We start from the raw sequence: 24,714 nt of genomic DNA on the forward strand, positions 1-24,714 counted from the left end.
TGCAGTCAGGTTTTACTCATTTACCTGTAATCTTTAGTTAAGTAAAAATAAGTTATTATTTTAAATTAAATTTTAATTATTGATGTAAGACTTCATTCTTAATTTCGACTTCCTTTGCTGCTGCCTCTAATGAGTTCTTGTAAAACTTTCTTTTATATTCTAATTCTTCCTGAAGAATTTGTCTTTTATGTCTTCTATATCCTCTTTCTTTTTGTTCACGTTTTGAAAACTTGTACAAAGCGAGGACATAGCCCCTGTCCTCTCATTACTGAGTGATAATCGTGGTCGTCTCCTTGACCATAGTGGTGTATTATTTGTACTATAATTCTGATTGATTCTGAAAATTGAATTATTGACATTCAGGACTAAAGTGCGTTATTCAATTTCATATTTATATAACAGATTGAGTTTTTTTTTTATAAATTATATACCAGAGACGTATAATTATGATTTTTTGTCATTAATATTTATTATTCTTTTATTTGATGGATATTTTAAAGGTAATCGCGGATCACATATTTTTATCGATAAAACAGAACTCAAATCAAAACATTAAAACGTTACCTAACTAAGAAACTCCTTAAAACTTAGCACAAAGCATGGTGAAAATGAATTTAGGTAGGTGGTTGATTTAGGTAATCTCCTGTCTAAAGTGTTTCCTATGTAGGACCACTTTGGGAACTTGTCGGTGAAAACGGGCATTAATGTCGTAAAATGTACGAGGGCGGCACTGAAAATTTCGGGAATTAACGAAGTGACACAACATTACTATTTAAAAATGTATTTATTGCTTTTCGAAGTATTCTCCGCGAAATTTGACACATTTTTCCATACGATGGAACCAATCATTGAAGCAACCATTCCATTCGGAAGTTGGGGTCTCCAAAATGGCCGTTTTGTAGGCGTCCACAGCTTCTTCAGGTGATGAAAATCTCTGTCCACGCAATTTATTCTTCAATCATTAGGGCTTAGGTCGGGGCTGTATGGCGGATGGTCTAATAATTCTATGTTTTCTTGCTCTAAAAACTCTTTTGTTCTGTGCGCGGTGTGAGAACTCGCATTGTCGTGATGGAGGATGATGCGGCGGTTGCAGTTCTCTTTACGGAGTTCAGAAACGACCTGTGGCAAACAAATGCTAGCATACCATTCTGCATTAACCGTTCTTTGTCCCTCAACAGGAATAGTCGTAACATGGCCGGTTTTGGAGACAAACGTGGCCACCATTTTTTTTGCAACACTCCGTGAACGAACAATTTTTGTTGGCTTTAACTCATTTTCGAACACCCAAACTCGTGACTGGTTTTTTGTTTCGGGTTCGTACGCGTATATCCAGGATTCGCCACCTGATACAATGTTGTATACAGCATTTGAGGATCCTGCGTGGAATATTTCGAGAGTTCTGACGCACCAAGTAACGCGAGCCGCTTTTTGATCTTCACAGAGCGAATGCGGTATCCATCGGGAAAACAACTTTTTTACACCTAATTGTTCATGCAAGATTATTTGTATTTGGCCCATGCCAATGTCTAAAGTTGCCTGAATTTCGCGGTATGTCACATGTCGATCTTCCTCAATCAGCTTACGCACAGCATCAACGTTTTCTTGGGTGACTGCAGTTTTTGGACGACCTTGACGGGGATCATCACTGAGCTTGACACGTCCACGTTGAATCTCAGCAAACGAGCGATAAATTGTGGTTTTGCATGGGGCTTCATCAACAAATGCAGAAATCATCCGGTCAACACACTGTTTTTGTGTTAAACCACTTCGAAAGTCATAATAAATCATCGCTCTTGAATTTTCTCGAGTCAATTACATTTTCTCAACGACTAAACAAGTTTGACAAAACCTCGTGACAAGACCGAGAATCTTTTGTTAAATAAATAAATGGTATTCGATTTTTAAAACCAAGGAGTTTTCAATTAAAAAGATTTTAATATGACAGGAACAGTGGAAATATTCCATTCCCGATACTTTTAGTGCAGCCTAATATTAACAATGGCGCTATCTTGTTTAGTTAGTTGGACACGCTTAGAGTTTTCATGTTATAATAAATGCAGCTAAATCTCTAACAAATTCCGTTCAAAAATTTTATTTTTACTCTGTTCTAAATACTAATAAACGAAGTTTTATCATTTAAAATTCGGATTATTAATAATATTCTCATTCTTTATAACTCTACTTTAAAATAAAGAATATCGTAGCTATCCGAACAAAGTTATTTCAGCTTCTCAAACCGGGAGTGTTGCTACACACGCATAATGACCTTCTTAAATGATAACACCTAATGATCTCTCAACACTAGTCCGCAGCATCTGTTCACGACTTAACCCAGCCTAATCTATCTTAAGAAGGAAGGAGCTAGGAGATCAGCAATACAGGTCTTTGAACATAGTACAGACTTTTACTTTTTTATTTTTAACTTTAATAAATTATGAGGTTAATTTCCATTTGTATTTGTACTATAAGTTTGAAAGAAAAATAAATAAATTACTATTATTGTTATTATTATTTATTTATCGCCAATACCAGTCGATCTCCCAGCCGTAGTCAATTGGCCACCACTTATTGTAGGTCTTGTTTAAGACCGGCTTGTATAGAGTGCCCATTTTTAGCGCCAGTTGCCTCATTTTCTTGATCCTCTTTTGATCCGCTTTTAGCTGTAGTATCCTTTGCCTCTCGGTGGCTTCGATCCACTGCTCCCTCTTGAGGACCTCATCGAGATCTGCCTGCCTCATGTCCCTGAGTAATTCTGGTGAATATCTGTATCGGACGATACGGGTTTTTGGATTTTAGTTGAAGTTATATCGAGGAGTGAAGGCAGTTTAGTTTAAGCTTGAGTTTTTCAAATTTACATGAGAGCCATTTAAAGTTTTAAATCTGGAACATTTTTTTTATTTATTGCCTAGATGGGTGGACGAGCTCACAGCCCAGGTGGTGTTAAATGGTTAATGGAGCCCATAGACATCTACAACGTAATGCGCCACCCACCTTGAGATATAAGTTCTAAGGTCTCAGTATAGTTACAACGGCTCGCCACCCTTCAAACCGAAACGCATTACTGCTTCACGGCAGAAATAGGTGGGGCGGTGGTACCTACCCGTGCGGACTCACAAGAGGTCCTACCACCAGCAATTACGCAAATTATAATTTTGCGGGTTTGATTTTTATTACACAGTGGAAGTTAATCGTGAACATTTGTTAAGTAAATAGCAAAAAAAATTACTTCAGATATTTGAATGGAGGAAACTTAATTGAAGTTCAATTACAACATCATGTTTTTTTTTGCGTGCAGCCGACTACATCGTATTATAAGATGTTGTCACGTCAAAAGTTGAAGTTTCTATGGCGTTCTCTTTCCAAGTATGGTATCAGCATCAACAGTTCGGGGTTTTTAAATGAACTTCAATTAAGTTAAATCCACTCAAATAGCTTGATAGCTGAAGAAGTTTTTTTTGTTAGGATTTTTTTTAACCCCATGATATATTTAAACGGATCTAAGTATGTATTTATCAGTCTCTGATACCCTTCTCTGAATCTGATACTCTGATACCCTACAGGAAATCCTAATTCGGGTTCGGGTAACCATGCGTGATTTGTTCCCAACTATTTACTTATTATTTAAACTCAACCATAGTCGTCTAACTACACGCGAAATAGCATAACCGCTCTCACTGGTATTTGATTGGGATTTCGTGCATCATATTGACGAGATGATAGGCTTCGAAGTACAACTTCTGAATGAGCTCGGTTCGCTTTAGCGTGTCAAAGACGCTGTCAGACTTAAATTCCATAGGTCTTTTGACGTGCTCCACCATTTTCTTGTATCTGAGGAGTTGGATATGAGCTTTAGGCGCATCATCATTGGTTCTAACCTAGTTCTGAAGCGAAGAGTTGGACGTGTGAACTAGCATGTAGACACGACCCACTGAGTTCGACATCTTCTCAGTGGGTCGCGGTTCCGATCCGATAGTAGATTCAGCGAAATACCTACCAAAAGCTATGGCCAGTTTTAGCTAGTTCTCTCAGGTTGATCCCCGTGATTTCACTGTTGTATTAACAATCGCCAAGCTTTATTTATTTATCATCATCATCGGCCCACAGTCTCCTAATGCTGGAGAAAAGCCTCTTTCAATTACCACTACTAAGCCGAGCCTTTGACAATCCTCATCAATTTCTTACTGGTCACCGTTTTAAGGTCATCCACCTAGTTGGGGGCGTCCCACATTACAATCACTGATAGTCGGATCTATTGAAAATCTGGCGGGGTACGTGGTAGCTGCGTGCCAGCTTATGCATCAAGATGACATTCAAAATGGATGACAAAACGCAAAACCAGGTTGAACTTTAGCTCGATTTTTTTAGGTCTACGAACTCCGCTAACCACTCAAAATGGGTGTTTCGTGAGCTCAAACTAAAATAAACAATCATGGCTCAATCAAACTTTCATACCGAGGCGGTTATGAAATGAAAAAAGACTCATAAGGGTCATAACTCCCTCAAAAATCCTGTCAATTCAAACATTTACCAACCGTTCTATGATCTCTCCGATCAAATAGCCCATCTCGTACTGCGGCGTGATCTCGTACGTAAAACGTATCGGATTCATCTCCGCTATCCTGTTCGTGGCGTCTTCATAATAATTCCTCATCACCTGGAGGAGTCTGGTCGGCACTAACTCACTGAATTCATACTCGTTGTACTTCTGATTGTAGAAATCCTGAGACGCACTTATCTTTCGGATACCTTAAGGACTCATTAGAGGTTTATGGGGCAGTAATAGATTTTTTCCAGTTTCACCAGGATAGGTGGGCGAGCAAAGGCTCAGCCAGGAGGGGTGGGATTTGCTAACAGCTACCCGATCGTCTCCAAAGGAGACTTAACAACTCAAGAGCAGCTGCTTCGCGAATCAATCTAATGGGATCGCGACCCGCTGAGAAGATCCGGCGAGAAACTCTGCGGGCTGATACATGGGTTAAGTTGCACGTCGAACTCTATGTCGAGTTCGAGGAGTACGGTTACCGGGGTCTCTAAGCCTGCTCCTAGTGTTAGAGCTGAAGGCGTCTAATGCAACAGTTATAGGATCTCAAGGATCCGTAAGGGTGTGTCTATGGCATACAGATCGTCTGGTGGCTAGTGGTCTTCGGAATCGATAGGTACAAACCGTTTTGGAGGACGAGGTTACTGGTGGTAGGACCTCTTGTGAGTCCGCGCGGGTAGGTACCACCACCCTGCCTATTTCTGCCGTGAAGCAGTAATGCGTTTCGGTTTGAAGGGTGGAGCAGCCGTTGTAACTATACTATACCTTAGAACTTATATCTCAAGGTGGGTGACGCATTTACGTCGTAGATGTCTATGTGCTCCAGTAATCACTTAACCATCCGGTGGGCTGTGAGCTCGTCCACCCATCTAAGCAATAAAAAAAAACGAGACTATTTAAAATTCGAATAGGAAGGCAATGGACGTGACACCAAAAATACTTCACCAGCTATAATAACCATGCAAGTTTACCGTTATTTTAGGTTCGATTTTATTTTAGACTCAAACAGTATCGAGGTCAGTCGTGAACACTCGTTAAGTAAGGATTTAATTAGAAACACTCGCCTGCGGGATTCGGGTTGTTAAAAACCCGATTCTCTCGGTTTTTTTTCTTTTAAAGAAAAGGCTGCAAACCGCAATTTGTTACTTTTACCATTACTTACAGAACAAAAGTATAACCATAAAATACATGTTCATAGCCAACAATCAATTTCTACATTGTAAGCACGATTAAACACATTGAAACAAGAAGCCTGCCAAGTTTCTATATTGTCCATTACAGATGGCTATAAAAAAAATACAATTAAATTTCCTCGTCATTAATTATCCAAATTGAAGTTTTAACGGTTTAGTGTTTAATTCGCCAATCTATGATGGAGTTAATTTTTTGTCCTTGTAAGCAAACGAGCATATGGCACACCTGATGAGGAGTGGTTGCCGTCACCCATAGACTTCAGCAATGCCAGGGGCAGAGCCAAGCCGCTGCCTAAGTACTCTCCACAAGTCTGGTTTGAAAGACATTTCATAGCGCTCGGGAAACACCGTGGAGGGGAACCATCGTAATTAGTGATGGTAGGACCTCTTGTAAGTCCGCACTCTTGTAAGTCCGTAAGCACCGCCACCCTGTCTATTTATGCCGTGAAGCAGTGCCTAATGCGTTTCGGTTTGAAGGGTGGGGCAGCCGTTGTAACTATACTGTGACCTTTTAGGACTTATATCTCAAAGTAGGTGGTGGCATTTACGTTGTAGATGTCTATCGACTCCAGTAACGGTTTGTCACCAGATGGACTGTGAACTCGTCCACCCATCTAAGCAATAAAAAATCATAATATTTAAGCGCTTTTAAAGGGATCTTGTGACCGGTAAAATAGAGGGGAAAAGGCCTAGGGGTTGAGGTCCCAAACGATGGTCGGACCAAATAGCGGAGGAACTGGGAGTACTCCACCAAGCTACAGAACGGGATCGATGGAGACAGCTGGTTGACGGAATCGGACGGAGTCACGATCCTCAGCAGTGAGGGACTGATCTAAGAGAGAGAGAGAGAGAGAAAGGGATCTCGGTAAAGAGATCTCTGTCTGTGTCTGATGCCTGGAGCTTAGCTGGGAGGGAAGGGTTTGCTAACAACGGCCCCTCAGAGGTCCGAAGGCAGCTCCGAGATCCGCCGAGGGGTGTAAACACGACCTGCGGGGTCATCCGACGCATAAAAATAAAACACTCAAACAATTACATTCATATATTATGTACTATTTAAGTAAATTATATTTGTATTCATTTCGCTAAGCACTATTTTTAATCTGTGGTATGAATTCAATATGGGATACCGACACGACCGTAGACAATTTTTTTTTTCAATTTTTTGCGACACGCAAACGGTTTGATTGAGGGCCAACGTGAACGATAGACTATGTGAATTTGTTTCGGAAGGCACGCATTAATGCTGATTGCGGTAATGCGAAAACGGTCGCCATGTTTGTGTGGGGGTGAGCTTGTTAATTGCACACAGCCTAGCCTGGGATTAATTTCTTATAAATATCAAGTTCACAAAGTTCTCGTTCGAAGCGCGATACATATATTATAATCGATATTGACGCGACCGTTTTAAGAAATTGTTCTTTTTTTTTCGTATGGCAATTTCCTGGTGGTAGGACCTCTTGTGAGTCCGCACGGGTAGCTACCATCGCCCTGCCTATTTCTGCCGTGAAGCAGTAATGCGTTTCGGTTTGAAGGGTTGGGCAGCCGTTGTAACTATACTTGAGACCTTACAACTTATATCTCAAGGTGGGTGGCGCATTTATATTGTAGATGTCTATGGGCTCCAGTAACCACTTGACATCAGGTGGGCTGTGAGCTCGTCCACTCATCTAAGGAATAAAAAAAAAAATATTCTTTTTATGTGCAGACCGTACCAGTCATGTTCGGGTATCAACTTAAATCGTTACCGTATTGGCACACTTAACATCAATCAGACCGTTCGCTTTTCAGTTCTTTAAAAGCGCTTTATTCATACAATTTCGTCAAAAACAATTTATACATAATTATTTTGAAAGTAGGTATATTTAATATACAATTTTTTTTAAATAATCTTTCAAAAAGGCGCTATACTTCACACAAAACGTTCTTCGTTTTTTTTTTTTTTTGTTTTTTTTGTTTGTTTGTTTTAGAATTTCGCATTATTTTAATGAATTTGTACAACGTTAAAAAATTCCAATTAATAACTAGATAATATAATTATTATAATTAAAAAAAAAAAACATTTTTTATCACTCAGTCACATGATCGTCCACGGCTCGTGCGGAAATGAGCATCACTCAAGGAAACTCATCTCCGCTCACTAATTCTCACTTGAGATCACTTTAATTACAATTCGATGTTGCCATGTGGAACCTATAGTCGTTCGACAATATCATGATATCGTCAATGTATGCTTATCTAGCCGAACGATTGCCTTTATCGCAGTTGCATTCTTCCGTCATTGAGTCCAACGACATAAGGCTCTCTTGTGAGGTCCTCAGGCAAGACCTGCATCTAGAGTCTACTGAATTCCCACTCTGCGAATTGGCGTCTTCCGATACTGACTCCAAGCTCCTTAAGCTTTCGACTGAAGTAAGTTTGTATGAGCGCCTGAATTCTGCTATTTCTTCTTCGGACATGTTTAAAGCCAAGAGCGAATCCCTTGCCATTTTGCCTAAAGAAGAAACCTTTTTCTTCTTCTTCGTCAGTAGAGAATCCATTTTCGTCAGTGGACAAGGTTTGTTCAAGCTTTCGGGCAAAGATTTGGGGCTTGACCCGCTCCTGGACCTCAGTTTGGTCCGTCTTTGGGGTATGTCTTTGGGCGTGCTTTCCGGTATCTTGAAGGCTATCGTTTTCGTCTTCCGGTCACTTTTCTCAGCATCCGTACTCTGTAACTGCGATAAATCTTCTAGGGAGTTTGACTTTTTCAATTTAGCCCTGTCCGGTATTACGGGGGACGCCCTCAATCCCTTCATCTCTTTCGCTGTGAACACCTCCGGTATTTCCAATGCTTCATCTACTATCAATTCTGGTGACAGATCGACAATCTCTTTAAGTTCGGCTTGTTGGAGTTCTTCAGCTAACGAGCTCTGCTTGTTCGTATCCGGCTCGAAGTCTTGAGTTTCGTAAGCTAAATAAGCTAACGCGTCCTTCCCCAAGTCGACAGCTTCTAAGTCTTGAGTGATTTTTTCCGTGTTCGGATCGGCGAATCCCTCTAAGCAGACAACGTCGCTGCGCGCGTGAAGTTTATCAGCGTCTATATATTCCAATTGAATATGAGCATCGGCCGATTCGTCACACGTTTCATCTATAACCGCTATAGGGGCTAAGCCGACAGCCTCATCCGCTGTATTCTTCTCCAGCAATGAAGATACAAAAGCAGCGTTAATTAAAGGCTGGCATTTCATCTGCTTCTCGGTCAGTTCAATGGCAAGAGCTCGGGTCGTGCTAGTGTTGGACGTCAGAGTATTTTCCGGGCTGATATTCTCTTTGATCCCCCTTATGACCTTGCTGGGGAGTTTGTCCACAGTTTGACCAGGATCCGGACTGGATTGTTTCTCCAAGGAATTCTCGGAGCCCGAGGACTTTAAGACGGCCGCGAAGGTCCTCGGTCTGGCCGTATCATCGATTTTAATGTCTTTTACAATCACGCCTGGCGTTCGTCCCGGATTTTTGCCGCCTTCAGTACATGGCGCGACCGATTCGTGAATATTCTTATTTATTTCGTTGGGCTGTCTGAGATCTATTCTACTGCTAACTCTATTCCCGTTAGCGTTAGGGTCCTTTTTGCTTAAATCTATTTTTTGTACTAAATTGTCATCGGTGGTAGGGGCGGTAACTATACTTCTCCCTGCGTCACGAGTCGCGTCCGTCGTCTCCGATATCTGTGGAGCGAATGATTGAAATTCGCTTAAAGTATTGTCCGTGTCAGTGGATGGAGTTTTAGAGTCCAACCTCTTCGAGAATGACTCATCAACGAATGATACTTGAATCCTTTCGGACAATGTAGAGTCCGTTGCTTCGGGCGAGCTGTCGTCCTTTTCATCCTTGTCCTTATCTATGCTGCTGCCCCACGTCCAGAAGGAACTAGTCAGAGAGGAGTCCTTCCTGGGCGGGGTGTTGGAAGCCGATTTCCTTTCATCGTCACTCTGAGAGCTCCTCGAAAATATACTCGTCGGATGTTGGAAGATGCTCAAGAGTTTCTCCAAGTGCGAGGGTTTCGTGTCTCTGTCCGCCTCGGGTCTTGGCACTTGGAAGCTCGATGATGGAGCGACCCAGGATTTCTTTCTAGCTCGTTCCAAGCCTTTACTTTTAAGTGCCGGTACATCCATCAAGCTGGAGGCTCTCTTCGGGGACGACGTCAGGGTTTCCTCTGTAGGATTCTTCTTTGTATCCCTCAAGCTCGAGTTATTCGTCAGTGTGCCTTCGTTCGAGGACACATCATCGCGCGGCTCCGTCGGATTCTGCAGAGAGTATTCTATCCCCGAATCAGCCGACGTCACCATTAATTTCTCTTGTCTGACGGAATCTATTGAGCTAACGCTCGCCTCCAGACTCGACAGGGAGCCGTGGATTTTCTTCCCGAAGATCGGAGACGCGCTTTCGTTTGAGCTGAGCGACGTATTCAAATAATTGACAGGCGTGACGTCATTGGCTGACTCGACGCTGCTCCCCGCCGACAGAACGCGCTCGGGCCTCTGCCCGTCGTCGTCTGACGCCGCAGCCCTGACGGTGAGCCTCTGGACCTCGTTGAGACTCTCCACAGAGCCCCCGGATATTTCCAAGGACGAGCTGCTGTCGCGGAAATCGGCCAGCTTCTCACTCATCAGCATGGACACCTCGATATCGGAACTGTCCGGACTCAGTTCGCTTTTAATCTTCTTAATAACTAAATTAGCAGGTACATTTGCACTATTTACACATTCACTATCTAAAACGTTTTGATTCCTCATCGATAGAACTTTCATTTCATTTATTATGTTACCTAAGTCTTCGGTTAGTATTTCGATTTGTTTGATTGTCTTAACGCGTTTTATTGTCTCGTCGACGTCCGCGGGTCCTGCGGGTCCCGCGTGTCCGCTAGCGTCCGTCCCTGGCGCGTTTTCACTTAAAACACTTCCCCCGTCACATTCACTATCACATTCGCCAATCGTCACATCACTAATTAGCCCATCCTCAATCTTATCAGTCTCTACGTTTAACTCGGCGCTAATGTCCGCCACGTTGTCGCATACAACGGGTCGGGGGTCAGGCACGCGCCTCACTTCAAAGAGCCTCGACAGAGGCCGCCCCCCCGGTCCCCGGGAGGGGGAACCAGTGACTTCCTCGTCACAAACACTCCCACTTACAGTTGAAACATAGAACGTTTTTCCTATCACGTTCTCTGATGTCGTTCTTCTGTCACTATCAGCTTCGGCGTGAGCTTCGTCTTCGGCAGGGCGCACTTCAATCGTTTCGCTTCTACCAATAATCTCTTGAATGTTCCTCTTGAACTCGATAACGGTTATATTATCTAATTCATTCTTTGATTCGTCTCTCCGATTGGAATCGGCAGCTTCGTCAAATTTCGCTTCGTCTTCACCCGCTTCATCATCGCGGACGGTCTCTCTTGTTACATTTGCAGCTTCCACAGCAAGTGCTTTAGGTAGATCTTCGGTTTTCGCTTCGAGCGCAGTGCTTTCAATGGGAGTTTCATCTCGATCTGTTTTGTTCGTCTGCGCGTCCGTCTGTGTCTTCTCTGGCGTCCTTTGCTGTGGATCGTACGTGGTGTCGTAGTTCCTGGTCACCGAGAAACGTGAGGGTGGTCGTCTCTGGGTGGAGGCCGCGTCGATTTGTACTTGCAGCGGCTCTACCACCTGAAGGTAGAAGAGTTAATCAAAGATTGCTACCATGAGTTAGTATTTTTGAAGTGATAACTCCATATGGGAGGCTAAACCGCTTCTTAAAAGCCGTATAAAGGCATCTTGTCTAAAATTATAGTTTGCGTAATTACTGGTGGTAGGCCTCTTGTCAGTCCGCGCGGGTGGGTACCACCACCCTGCCTATTTCTGCCGTAAAGCAGTAATGCGTTTCGGTTTGAAGGGTAGGGCAGCCGTTGTAACTATACTTGAGACCTTAGAACTTATATCTTAAAGTGGGTGGCGCATTTACGTTCTAGATGTCTATGGGCTCCGGGTAACTACTTAACACCAGGTGGGCTGTAAGCTCGTCCACCTATCTAAGCAATAAAATAATAATAATAATAATAATAATGAAATCAATACAAAAGGTAATCTGTACCTGTACGACTTTAAAACGTGAAGGCGTCGGGTAATCTGTGCCGGGGACCGTCCCCGGACTCGGGCTGTCCCTGGGGTCCCGCTCCGGCGTCACCCTGGTCACCTGGACGCGATCACAACATACAAAGACATGAGTGGATGACGGGATTCAGTACATTTTTTAATGTTTTTGAGTTTTTACATTGAACCAACACCTTAACACCTTAAGAAACTTTTGTTATCCAACTGGGTCAGGGGCCTGATACAGAAGGTAGTTATTCTCGATACTGCACGTATTGTGAGGAGGTTTCTCGCTTTGGAGTCCTAACCACTAGTAAGATTAATCAGATTTTCAATAAATATAGTACAATAATAAATAATAATAACTGGTGGTCTCTCAATAGTCGAAATTCGATAATTAATTAAAATTACAAATTTGAACATTATTATAGTTCTATTGTCAAAGACTATTATACTTCGATAATCACAGATTTCGCCAAGACTACAACTTTAGACACAAATATTAATAAAGACAAAACAATATTTAATCTATTCTCAATTTGACCACAGACTTTAAACAATAAACTAATCGAAGCGAAGTGGCCGACGCCCGAAAATTTTTTGTTGAGTGCTTGAGTTGCTGATCTATAACTAACTTATGTGTATTATCTATGTTCCGACTCGAGCAGCCGAACGGAGCGGAGCTCTCTGTTGTTATCGCTGTACACTTGAAATATAATAAATGAAATTCATTAGAAAAGTGACTCTTAATTACTGTCACTGTCAGCAACGCTGACGTTATTATTTTAAAAACACCATGGAACCAGCCTCTCCAATGTCTCCTGTTATCCAATGACTCCTTTGGTCTACTGTTGGGCTACACAGGAAGGTCCTATTCTGGGAGCTTATATATAGTTTATTGAGGGAACAGAACGATACTCACAGAAAACCTAGAGGCGGCGTGTATCGTGGGCACTGGGCTTCCGGCGGGGGAGGGCGCGGGCGAGGGGGCGGGGGAGCGCAGTCTGCACGCGCGGCGCTCCTCCTCCGGCCGCAACGACGACTGAAGCGAGAACAAAACGAACACCCTGTATATTAACTGACGACGATAATGGAATTAAATAACATCGTGTAATAAAAAACAAACCAGCAAAATTATAATTTGCGTAATTACTGGTGGCAGGACGTCTTGTGAGTCCGCGCGGGTGGGTACCACCACCCTGCCTATTTCTGTATTAACACTTACAACACTTAACCAACACTTTAAAACTCTCAATTCTCTTCTTCCGTTTCGCTTCAGGTGATCTGATCGCTGTTTCGCTTCGAGCAGGTAGTTCCGATTAAGCTGCGTGCCATCTCTGCAACGCTTTTAAAGTCGACATCCCTACATTTAACGAGAACGTTCTGGGCAAGTCGAGTAGCTTCGACGTGTGCTTCCTCTATCTGACAATAGATGGCGTTGTACATCTCGAGCTTTCTCGATGTTACTAGTTCCTTTGATATTCGTTTCTGCTATTCGACGATAGATGGCGTTACTCTTACCGAAGCGTCAAAATAATAAAGAAATCGAACCTCACCTTTAGCACAGTTGTGGTGTTACATGTCAAGCTGATCTTTCGGTGGGTCCGCGACGTGGGCTCGGTCGCTACTGGTTCGTTCCTGCGACACAGCGCTCTGATCTCTCGCGTCAGACGGGATACGGTCGCAGCCTCCTGGTCCTCGGCCGCGGGGAGCGAGTCCGGCGAGTCCTGTCGGGAAACTGTGTCTATAGTAGCGTAATATAGGACTCTCGGCTGGATTTAGGTCAGATCTGTGTCTGTTTGTGCACGAGAAGAGCTCGGGATCAGTACAGAGCTGCAGAGGACTGTGTCTATTGTAGTGTAGTATAGGACTCTCGGCTGGATGTAGGTCGGATCTGTGTCTGTTTGTGTACGAGAAGAGCTCGGGATCAGTACAGAGCTGCAGAGGACTGTGTCTATAGTAGTGCAGTATACAGATCAGTGGAGCCGCTTACCGCCTGATCGTCCAGGTCTATTTGCGTGAGGGTGGTGTTCTCCCTGAGGGCGTTGAGTATGGCTCGCAGCCCGACACTCCCTAGCTTGTTGTCTCGCAAGTCCAATCTCTGAAACACAACAAGCTAAATGCGTTAGGTTTATAGCGTCTCACTTACCCCCTACTACATACGTTGCCTGATTTGAGGTCTTTTTTCCCTACTTATGCTGATAGCCTTGGGAGGCTAACTCATATGCTCGATGGATATCTTCCCTTTGTCGTTTACATCTACAGACTTAGCTTTGAGACGGGGGGAGGGGGGGAGGGTCTGACCTGCAGCCTGGTGTCCGCGATGAGGCCCGCGAGCGCCGGCGCCGCGTCGGGCCCGAGCCGCGCCGCCTGCAGCCCGAGCGACGCCAGCGACGAGCCCGCGCGCGCCGCCCGCACCGCGTCCCCGCCCACCGCGTTGCGCCCTATGTTCAGCACGCACAGCGACGAACAGCCGCGCTGCCCGATACAAACGTCACTATCATTTGTGAATAAACAAACAAAGATAGAGAGAGATAGAGAGAGAGAGAGAGAGAGAGAGAGAGAGAGAGAGAGAGAGATAGATAGATGGGGGAGACAGAGAGAGACCGAGAGATGGGGAGAGAGAGATAGAGAGATGGGGGCGAGAGAAATATAGGGGGAGGTGGGAAAGGGGATATAGGTAGAAGGATAGAGATAGGGATAGGAAGAGGGAGAGAGAGGGAGAGTATTCTTTATTATACACAAAATGAATAAACTGCGAAACATTAACCAACCACCTTTCAAACCACAACGGAGTATTGCGTTATCATCAAGCTGGGGGAAGTTCGTCTGCCATTAATACCAATAACAAGAGCGTCCAAGGACGGCAGCCGGTGTACTCACCAGAGCTTTGCTGAGGTGCACAGCGCAGTTCCTCGTCAACTGATTGTTCCAAAGCACCAGAAACGAGAGACCTCTGACTTCGTGACCTGCGAAACGATGATTAGATCATCATTATTTTGTTCACATCTCTTAAGTAATTTAATTTAGACTTGTATCTTTTGTCGTGTACTGAATAATAGTTTGGACACATTGACGTAAAACCGAAGATTTTAGCGCCGAGTCAAGGTTTAAAATCCGACCAGGACCAATAATTTGTTATTAGTGGTCCCGCAGTTGTCGAAATTCGACTATAATTAATTGAAATTATAAATTTGAACATTATTACGGTTCTATTGTTGAAGACTATTGACTATTATACTTCTACAGGTTTCGCCAAGACTACACTATAGACAAATAATATCAAAGACAAACAATATCAATCTATTCTCAATTTAACCACAGACTTTAAACAAATAACAAAAGTTTGACAATAAACCAAGAGTATATGTGTATGTGTGTGTCAAATACATGGTAGTGTGTGTAATGCTTTCTTTATTGATATAATGTATCTTCTATACAAAATATTAGCATTGTGCACTCCTTCTCTATATTCTCTATAAGTGTGGGAAATTTCATACTCCTCCGTGCGCGCAATTTTCGTAAAAAGGAGTACAAAGTTTTTGCTTCACGTATATTAATTACGGATTAACCCAAGACTAACAAACAGACTTAAGACATCAACAGACGTATGTAGGCAGCGGCAGGTAAGCAGCGGCAGGTAGGCAGCGGCAAGTAGGCAGCGGCTTTTGCGGTAGGCAGCGGCTTGGTTCTGCCCCTGGCATTGCTGAAGTCCATGGGCGACGGTAACCACTCACCATCAGGTGGTCCGTATGCTCGTCCGCCTACAAGGGCAATAAAAAAAAAAGTAGTTTATTAGAGATACGGAGTCACATACCCTGACCGTACACCGGAGACAGGGGCGAAGCGACAGCCGAGGGAGGCGTCAGAGCCGCCTGCTCGACCAGAGCATCAGCTATGTGTCCGACACCAGAATCCTGCAACGAAAAACGAATGAATGAAGAATATTTTTTCTGACTGACGGTGCCATACAGGGTGTTAAGTCTGTCGCTTCATTGGGAATGCTGTGAGTACTTCTTCTAAAATAGAGCAATAAAAAGTCAACTGCAGAGATAAAATTGGGCTGATTGGTTGCGGTCTGTCTAATGTCTACCAGCGGATCGGAATCGCGACGGAGACGCGATATTGAGAAGATCCGGGGAGAAACACAGTGGGCTGTGTGAGCTAGGTTAAATGTTAAAGTTTTCGTCGCATCGACAAGTTCCACGAAAGTGGTGATCGGTGCTTAGAGTACCTAAATACACCGAGAGTGGATCAGGAGGATCCGAAATGGCGACTGTATAATATTATCTTCGACCTCATACCTCAAAAGCGTTCGGCTGCATTCACGCTGCTAAATGGGCTTAGATAACCACAGGGTCATAAAGGGTATTCTAGTCGCATTTTCGTGCAGAATCTGACAGAAACCAACCGGATCCCTGACCTAAGTGTCTCGAAACTTCCGGAGCCATCTCTCGTCCAGATCTGCTCACACAAATGCTGCAACTGGCCAAGCGTTACAGCGCCACGACCGGTACTAACCTGTATTTGGTTGTTCGACAAGTCCAACAGTTGTATGTTTGTGTTGTATCTCAGTAACGAGGCGAGCTGGACCGCGTCCGATGAACTCAAATTATTATCGCCCAAACGAAGCTCTCGTATCGAGCTGTTCGATTTTAGCGCTATGACTGAAATTAACAAAACAAACAACATAGTTTTTAACTTTAGTCTGCATTACATCAGCGTACAAGTTCAAAGCTCGAAATCGCTTATATCACAGTACAACGCTTGCTTCCTTTTTGTATATAACCTTCCTTACTATTCTTAATTGTTTATTCTTATTTATGTGTAAAGAAACAAAAATTATTACATTACATTACATTACGTTACATTATGTATTTGTATGTATATTTTTAAATGTATATTATGTAAGGATTTTGTGTATGTATATGCATGCATGTATATATATATTTCAATTAATTACTTTCCAAACGATTCTTTTCCACCTGACGGTTGTCTGGAACAGATCGTTCTTAGCGATAAGACCGCCATTGCGGTTTTTCGGTAACGAGCTGAATAAATACTTTAGTGCCAAGTGGTGTGTACAAAAATCTGTCAACGGCAATAGAGGACCCGACTTACCAAGGGACAGTAATGGCTCTCCACAAAGAGAGGCTCTCTGAAGACACAGGGCTCGGATCCTGCATGTGTGGGTCCTGAGGGCGCGCGCTATGGTGGGGGCGTGGGACGCCTCCAGGGGACCCTCGGTCACTTCTAATTCCGTCAGATCGGCACTCTTGAAATATAGAACACTGAATCAAAAACAATTTGGTACTACTGGTGGTAGGACGTCTTGTGAGTTCGCGCAGGTAGGTACCACCGCCCTATTTTTGCCGTGAAGCAGTAAAGCGTTTCGGTTTGAAAGGCGCGGCAGGCGTTGTACTGTTAAAACTGAGACCCTTAGAACTCAAGTCTCGAGGTAGGTGGTATTTGCGTTGTAGGTGTCTATAGGCTCTAGTAACCACTGAACACTTGGTGGTACGTAAGCTCGTCCACCCATCTAAGCAAAAAAAATGGATTTTTCGTTTTTTGACTCGAGATCCGCCCGACATTAAAGTCCATGGACATGAGTAGGAGAGACACCTTAAGCTCAATGGCATTGAAATCCTCCCGAATTTCTCCTCATGGTAGAAGCTGGCAAAGCCGTGGTACCTACTCGTGCGGGCTTACAATACGGCATATTATTGCGCAAAAATGCGGGTTTGATTTTTACATTAAGCATAGTATAAGTAATTTCTGAAGAGTTGTCGAGTATTTCCCTAAAACAACGTGTACCTGTCTCCAGTATTGGAAGACCGGTACCGTCGTGACTCTTGATATGAGTGCAGCAAGCGTCTCATCATTCAGTCATGGTACGAAGCACCCACCTTCTTTATCATCCGGGACGCGGCCTGCCAACCTCTGATCCCGAACTGCCTCGGACCACTGATGGACACGACGACAGCGCTCTCGTAATACTCGATCATATCGAAGAGAGCCTCCTGAAAACGCACAGTTTCACATCCGATTTCAGGTATATTCATTTATCTATCCAAATCTACAGTGGTTTTTACGGATGTTCCGTTATAACTGCTGAACCGTGCATCCGATTCACTTGAAACTTGGTATCCATGTAGAATATACATGTACTTAATGGATAGGCTGATATTTATATCAGTTTTAGACTCCCTACACCAGTTGCGGGGGCGTTAATGATGAGAATCTTTGTGGGGGTGAGAAATAATAATGTTAATTTTAAATGCCCAGCGAAGCGGACGGGTACAGCTAATTTATTTATAACTTTCTATACTTGACAGTATAAAGGCGGACTTAATTCTATAGGCATTCTCTGACAGTCTACCTTAGGGCAGTGCAGAGATGAACCTTGGTATAATAACCGGCAAACTTCTTGAGCATTTGTTGACGTAGTGGGGGTAAGTTTGCGCATGGTACACTCACGTGCAAACACATTACTTACTCTGCGTCATAATGCTATTAAATTATTAAAATCAACATATGTATTTATTTATATATTTATTAGAACATCAACAAAACATATAGGTTAATAATTGTAATAATTTAATCTTGGGGTAAAATAGATATTCCTTCTATTAAGTCAAAACTAGAGCTGTTGCCAGGTCTTGGTTCAGTTGAAGCGAAGCTGGTATTTGTAATTTTTTTTTCGTTATCATAATCTTGACCATCATCATCATCACTGTTTTCATCACCCGAGTCGCTATCATCGTGATGAGTCGACATAGGGCTCATCGGCGTAGTTTACAACTCGGTCGATTCGGTCTTCTTTTTTGTCTATAATTAATTATTTTTTGAAGATATTCGATTCGTAGTAATCGAATGTTACTTTTTTCATTTACCAGCTTCCGATTATTTTCTGTTCTTTTTTTCCATCTGAAGCCTAGCTCTTTCATAATCCGTCGTAAGCTTCATTCCGAGCCATTAAAATTTATATCTTCTTTAAATTTTTCGAAGCCTTTCTACGGTACGGAGTTTCGCTGCTTGTTATGTAGTTATTATGATTACATCTTTTTATTACAGATTGAACGAAACTATCCATTCCGGTAACTTTCTTCTTCCCTGATCTTTTCTTATCCGGAGTCCGAAACACGGCGAGCAAGCCAGAGCCTTTAGCTTCGTTAATAATGCACCTAACAGTACTCACTGATGTTTTTGTTGCTTCCGAAGTCTGTTTTAATTTTTCCATATCATTCTTCCCCTGTTTTATAAAGAAGCAATATACGTCGTACACAAATTTTCTACCCTTTCTTTTAAGTACTACACCAGTTTGTCACGGCATAGTGTATATTTTATAAAAAATCAACAAACACTCAACAAATAGCAATGGCAACAAAGTCCACAAGTAATTATAACAAATAACTTAACGATTAATAACGATAGACTTTCCACTGTACGCAAGCGTACTTTTGGGAGCAAGCGGAATGAGGGCGCGGTGCGGGACGCAAGGTTCGACTGATCTACCAATAACGCGCTCGATACGATTTCCCCTGCCGTCGCGCCTCACCCTCACCACCAAAGTGATCTAAAATTCGGTTCTGCGCAGTCAAGGTCATTTGCTCAAGAAGTTTGCCGATTACTATAGGTGCAGTGTTATATTGTTATATGTTACTTAAATATACGTATACATATAATATACATAGCATTTATAGATACAAATACTCGTAATTAAATAAATACATATAGATGAATATAACTAGTCAGGTCATAAGTATTGTCACACAGTAAAAACTTTTCTTTTAGAATGCTGGCCACAAAAAAGTTTATTGAATTCGAATTTCGGATTGTTCATGAAAATAAAAATGTATACTTTTAGAATTTTACTCATTTTTAAATATGGAGTGGACGCTTAAAGAAGACCGTGTTGCAGCTATTGCGTTGCATCGTTGCGGTTACGCGCCAATTCAAATTTTTAACATACTGAAAAATTTGAATATAACCAAAAGATTCGTTTATCGTACCATCAAACGATACAATGAAGACTCTAGTGTAGATGACAGGTCAAGAAGTGGTCGCCCTCGGTCTGTTAGGACTCCGGCAGTGATAAAAGCTGTGAAGGCGCGAATTCAAAGAAATCCCAAACATAAGCAGAAACTGTTGGCCCTTCAGATAGGGTTAAGCAGAACCACGGTGAAAAGGGTGTTAAATGAAGACTTAGGGCTTCGGGCACATCGAAGAAAAACAGGACATCGTTTGAATGCTCGTCTAATGGACCTGAGACTGAAGAGATGCCGCGCTTTGTTGAAGCGGTACGCGGGAAAAAAATGTCGGGAAATTCTTTTTTCGGATGAAAAAATTTTTACCGTAGAAGAGAGCTACAACAAACAAAATGATAAGGTGTACGCACACAGTAGTGAAGAAGCGAGCAACCGTATTCCGCGTGTCCAACGAGGTCATTTTCCATCCTCGCTCATGGTATGGTTGGGAGTTTCTTATTGGGGCTTAACAGAGGTACATTTTTGTGAGAAAGGTGTAAAAACGAATGCAGTTGTGTATCAAAATACAGTCCTGACGAACCTTGTGGAACCTGTTTCTCATACCATGTTCTCATACCATGTTTCTCATACCAAAATGAACTTATTTTGGTATATGAATGGTTACATAATGAAAAAACTTGTTTCAATTATTTTACATTAAGCATGTGACAGAATTTATGGCCTGACTAGGTATATCTATACTAATATATAAATCTACAGTGGTTTTTACGGATGTTCCTTTATAACTACCGAACCGTGCACCCGATTGACTTGAAACTTGGTATCCATGTAGAAAATACATGTACTTAATGGATAGGCTAATATTTATATGAGCGTTAGACTCCCTAATAATAATGACAATAAATAATAATGTTAATTTTAAATGCACAGCGAAGCGGGCGAGTACGGCTAGTATACATATAAAAATATATATAAATAATATATAAATAAATATCAATTAGATGACTATATTAGATGACTATATTAGATGACTATATTAGATGACTATATTAGATGACTATATTAGATGACTATATTAGATGACTATATTAGATGACTATATTAGATGACTATATTAGATGACTCTGCTAACTCTCTGAGAAACAGTTCTCGAACCCTAGTCTATTCCGTTCGGTCCAAAATCACAGCTTACATAACGAGCCCCCAAACATTAAACGTTTGAGGGACCGCGGGCTGAAACTTAACCAGACCTAAAAGCGCCTCATGACATCAAGAGGCTGCACGATATCGGGAAAAGTGGCTAGAAATCACGACTAGTGTTGTGACACCCACATCCAAGAGGTTTACATATCTATAGTATAACAGCTATCCAGCTTTTCGAACCGAAAGGATTGCTGACGATTACATTGCGACAGAAGAGGCTGATCAGTGTTGTCTGTGTCACCAAAAAGTCTCGAACAGCGATAATGTAACACTATTAGCAATTAATTATTCTGAATAGGGTATTTCTAATTTTTATTCATTATTATTTATCTTTTTTTTCTTTCTCATACCTAAGCTGATAGCATTGACAGGCTGTCAGCGTAACGTAACAAGTAGGTGAGCTCACGGAGATGAAACCTGACGAAGTTGTTAACATTGGCCCTAGCAAGAGCAGTGCTTTGCTGAAACTACCACCAGATCGGAATCACGACCCACTTAGAAGATCTGGCGAGAAACCCAGTGGACTGTGTCTATGGGTTACTTCCCTCGTAGAGTTCAACGATGACAGTAACTGGTGCTTGAGGAGTATAAAAGCAACGATAGTGGATCCGAGAGATCCAACAAAGCATGTTTCGGGAGACGGCGGCCTTGCGTAGCTCCGTCGGATATGTAATTAGCGGAGACCACGATAAGAAAGTTATCCTATCACGCCGCTTTGTCTGGCCGTGGGGCATTCTTTTTTGCCACGTACCATCCGGCTTTGGAATGAGCTCCCCTCCACGGTGTTTCTCGAGCGCTATGCCATTTACTTCTTCAAACGAGGCTTGTGGAGAGTATTTAACGGGAGACAGCGGCTTGGCTCTGCCCCTGGCATTGCTGAAGTCCACGGGCCACGGTAAGCACTCACCATCAGGTGTGTGCTCGTCTGCCTACAAGGGCAATAACAAAAAAAAGCTGTCGTTCCTGACACAAGAGTCCTGAACACCGGCTTCTGCACCTTCCAATCAACGTCTTAGCTAAACAAACTCACGGCTCCTTCGTCGTCCAGTATCGCGTGGTCCAGTTCCAGTCTCCGGAACTGAACCCTCCTGAGCACCGCCTCCAGGGCGTCGACCGGCGCCGGACCCAGCAGCAAGCACTCGCATAGCGTCAGCCTGGGCGCTCTGGTTCCGCCGCCTATACACGACTCCGGTAGCTCCTGTAAGGAATATTATTGATCCATCGCTGAAGCCCTTTCAAACGGTTAATCCTGTACGGGTAAATAGCAGATGACATCGTGACCACGACTCTGGTAGCTCCTGAAAGGAGTATTATTGATCCATGGCTGAAGCCCTTTCAAATGGTTAATCCTGTACAGGTAAATAGCAGATGACGTCGTGGCCTAAAAGATAATAAGTCCGGTTCGTTCGTGTCGAGCGAAGTCACTGTGCCGGTGTTTGCAGACAGGTACCGGTTTTTGTAATGAATAATTAACTCATGTTCACGAGTGAGTGTTTACGTTATCCTGAAGCCATAGAGGACAAGTTAGTCGTCGTGTCCTAAAGGATAAGACGTCCGGTGCGATCGTATCGAGCGATGCACCGGTGTTCGAATCCCGCTGGCAATTACCAATTTTTCTAATGAAACACGTACTAAGCAAATGTTCACGAGTGACTTCCACGGTAAAAATCAAACTCGCAAAATTATAATTTGCGTAATTACTGGTGGTAGGACCTCTTGAGAGACCGCGCGGGTAGGTACCACCGCCCTGCCTATTTCTGTCGTTAATGCGTTTCGATTTGAAGGGTTGGGCAGTCGTTGTACTGTAAAACTGAGACTTTAGAACTCATATCTCAAGGTAGGTGGCGTTATTTACGTTATAGATGTCTATGGGCTCCGATAACCAATTAACACCAGGCGGGCCGTGAGCTTGTCTACGCACCTAAGCAGTAAAAAAATGGTAGATTCTTGCGAACTAGTAATGATGGGTACCAAGTACTGAAGTAGGAATGGGTTCCGATTTGAAGCTTGGAGATAGCAGTTGTCACTGGCGACTTGGTCCAGTCGAGGCGTTACGGCTGTGCACCCCTAACCTGCCGCGTCACGCTGGGCCTGGTTGGAGACGAGATATCGTTACCCTGATCAGCTGCAGCACGGAGTCGATCGGCGTCGTGTTGTACCGCCTGCACAACTCCAAATAGTCCGCCGCTATCTGAGCGCGGTTCGTTGCCGGAACTGAAAATATATAACAGAAAATATATCTATATATTAATACGTAAAGCAAAAACTTTGTATTCCTTTTTACGAAAATTGTGCGGACGGAGGAGTATGAAATTTTCCACACTTATAGAGAATATAAAGAAGAAGTGCACAATGCTGATTTTTTTTTTAAATAATGCATAAAAGATACATTAAACCAAAAAAGAAAACATTACACACACTACATACCATGTATTTGACGCACACACGCATGCATACTATTTATTGTCAAACTTTTTTTCTTGACTCTGTTGTCAAATTGAGAATAGATTAAATATTGTTTGTCTTTGTTAATCTATTTTATAGTGTAGTCTTGGCGAAATTTGTGATTATAGAAGTATAAAATACAATCATAATGGTGTACAAACTTACAATTCCAATTAATTATAGTCGAATTTCGACTACTGCGGGACCTCTAGTTATTATAAATGTCACACATTCAATCGCGTATGAAAAGTGCTAAAACATAGCCAGGGAGATTCAATGTAGAATAACACTTTACAAAACACACACACACACGTATAAACACACCTATAACACACGCATAATATCCTTTTCTTTTTTTTTTGCTTAGATGGGTGGACGAGCTCACAGCCCACCTGGTGATACGTGGTTACTGGAGCCCATAGACATCTACGACGTAAATGCGCCACCCACCTTGAGGTATAAGTTCTAAGGTCTCAGTATAGTTACAACGGCCACCCCACCCTTCAAACCGAAACGCATTACTGCTTCACGGCAGAAATAGGTAGAGTGGTGGTACCTACCCGCGCGGACTCACAAGAGGTCCTACCACCAGTAATTACGCAAATTATAATTTTGCGGGTTTCATTTTTATTACACGATGTTATTCCTTCACCGTGGAAGTCAATCGTGAACATTTGTTGAGTACGTATTTCATTAGAAAAATTGGTACCCGCCTGCGGGATTCGAACACCGGTGCATCCCTACATACGAATGTATCGGACGTCTTATCCTTTAGGCCACGACGACTTTCCAGTTTTTACGGATGTTCCGTTATAACTACTGAACCATGCAACCGATTGACTTGAAACTTGGTATCCATGTAGAAAATACATGTACTTAATGGATAGGCTAATATTTATATGAGTGTTGGACTCCATACACTAGTTGCGGGGGCGTTAGTGATGAGAATCTTTGTGGGGATCCGGTCACCGTTCTCGTCGAACCCGTCGCTTGCGACGAAGGGCTCGACGAGTAAATTAACTCTCAGACACAGCCCACTGAGTTTCTCGCCGGATCTTCTCAGTGGGTCGCGTTTCCGATCAGGTGGTAGATTCTGCGAAGCACGACTCTTGCTAGGGTTCGTGTTAGCAACGTCATCAGGTTTGAGCCCCGTGAGCTCACCTACAAAAGTTAGGGTTACGCTGATATAGCCTCTCAAGGCTCTCAGCTTAGGTAGGAAAAAAAAAAAAAAAAAAAAAAAAAAAAAAAAA

The 24,714-nt window shown here is 42.8% G+C and overlaps 2 protein-coding genes across 2 annotated transcripts in view; both read right to left on the minus strand.

The window, feature by feature from the left end:
* Nucleotides 1–3,669: 3,669 nt before the first annotated feature.
* On the minus strand, nt 3,670–5,730 carry LOC149501899 (uncharacterized). The gene is made up of 3 exons (XM_089731543.1): nt 5,703–5,730; nt 4,533–4,746; nt 3,670–3,828 (listed from the first exon to the last, which is right to left on the minus strand). Exons 1-3 carry the CDS (start codon nt 5,728–5,730, stop codon nt 3,672–3,674), a joined length of 399 nt encoding a protein of 132 aa, XP_089587669.1. The 3' UTR covers nt 3,670–3,671.
* A 1,028-nt stretch (nt 5,731–6,758) lies between these two features.
* The window catches only part of LOC114241726 (uncharacterized), a 37,394-nt gene continuing 19,438 nt past the window's right edge, over nt 6,759–24,714 (minus strand). The window contains exons 2-14 of the mRNA XM_089731383.1: nt 23,136–23,233; nt 22,050–22,217; nt 17,735–17,848; nt 16,950–17,103; nt 16,350–16,495; nt 15,646–15,745; nt 14,712–14,797; nt 14,133–14,306; nt 13,822–13,929; nt 13,385–13,555; nt 12,751–12,870; nt 11,830–11,931; nt 6,759–11,405 (exon numbers count right to left, since the gene is read on the minus strand). Of these exons, the coding sequence (XP_089587509.1) occupies nt 7,965–11,405; nt 11,830–11,931; nt 12,751–12,870; nt 13,385–13,555; nt 13,822–13,929; nt 14,133–14,306; nt 14,712–14,797; nt 15,646–15,745; nt 16,350–16,495; nt 16,950–17,103; nt 17,735–17,848; nt 22,050–22,217; nt 23,136–23,233 (4,982 nt within the window). The 3' untranslated portion in view covers nt 6,759–7,964. The remainder of the gene's footprint in view (nt 11,406–11,829; nt 11,932–12,750; nt 12,871–13,384; nt 13,556–13,821; nt 13,930–14,132; nt 14,307–14,711; nt 14,798–15,645; nt 15,746–16,349; nt 16,496–16,949; nt 17,104–17,734; nt 17,849–22,049; nt 22,218–23,135; nt 23,234–24,714) is intronic.

Source organism: Bombyx mandarina, chromosome 11, assembly GCF_030267445.1.
Source record: "Bombyx mandarina strain Sakado chromosome 11, ASM3026744v2".
Lineage (NCBI taxonomy): Eukaryota > Metazoa > Arthropoda > Insecta > Lepidoptera > Bombycidae > Bombyx > Bombyx mandarina.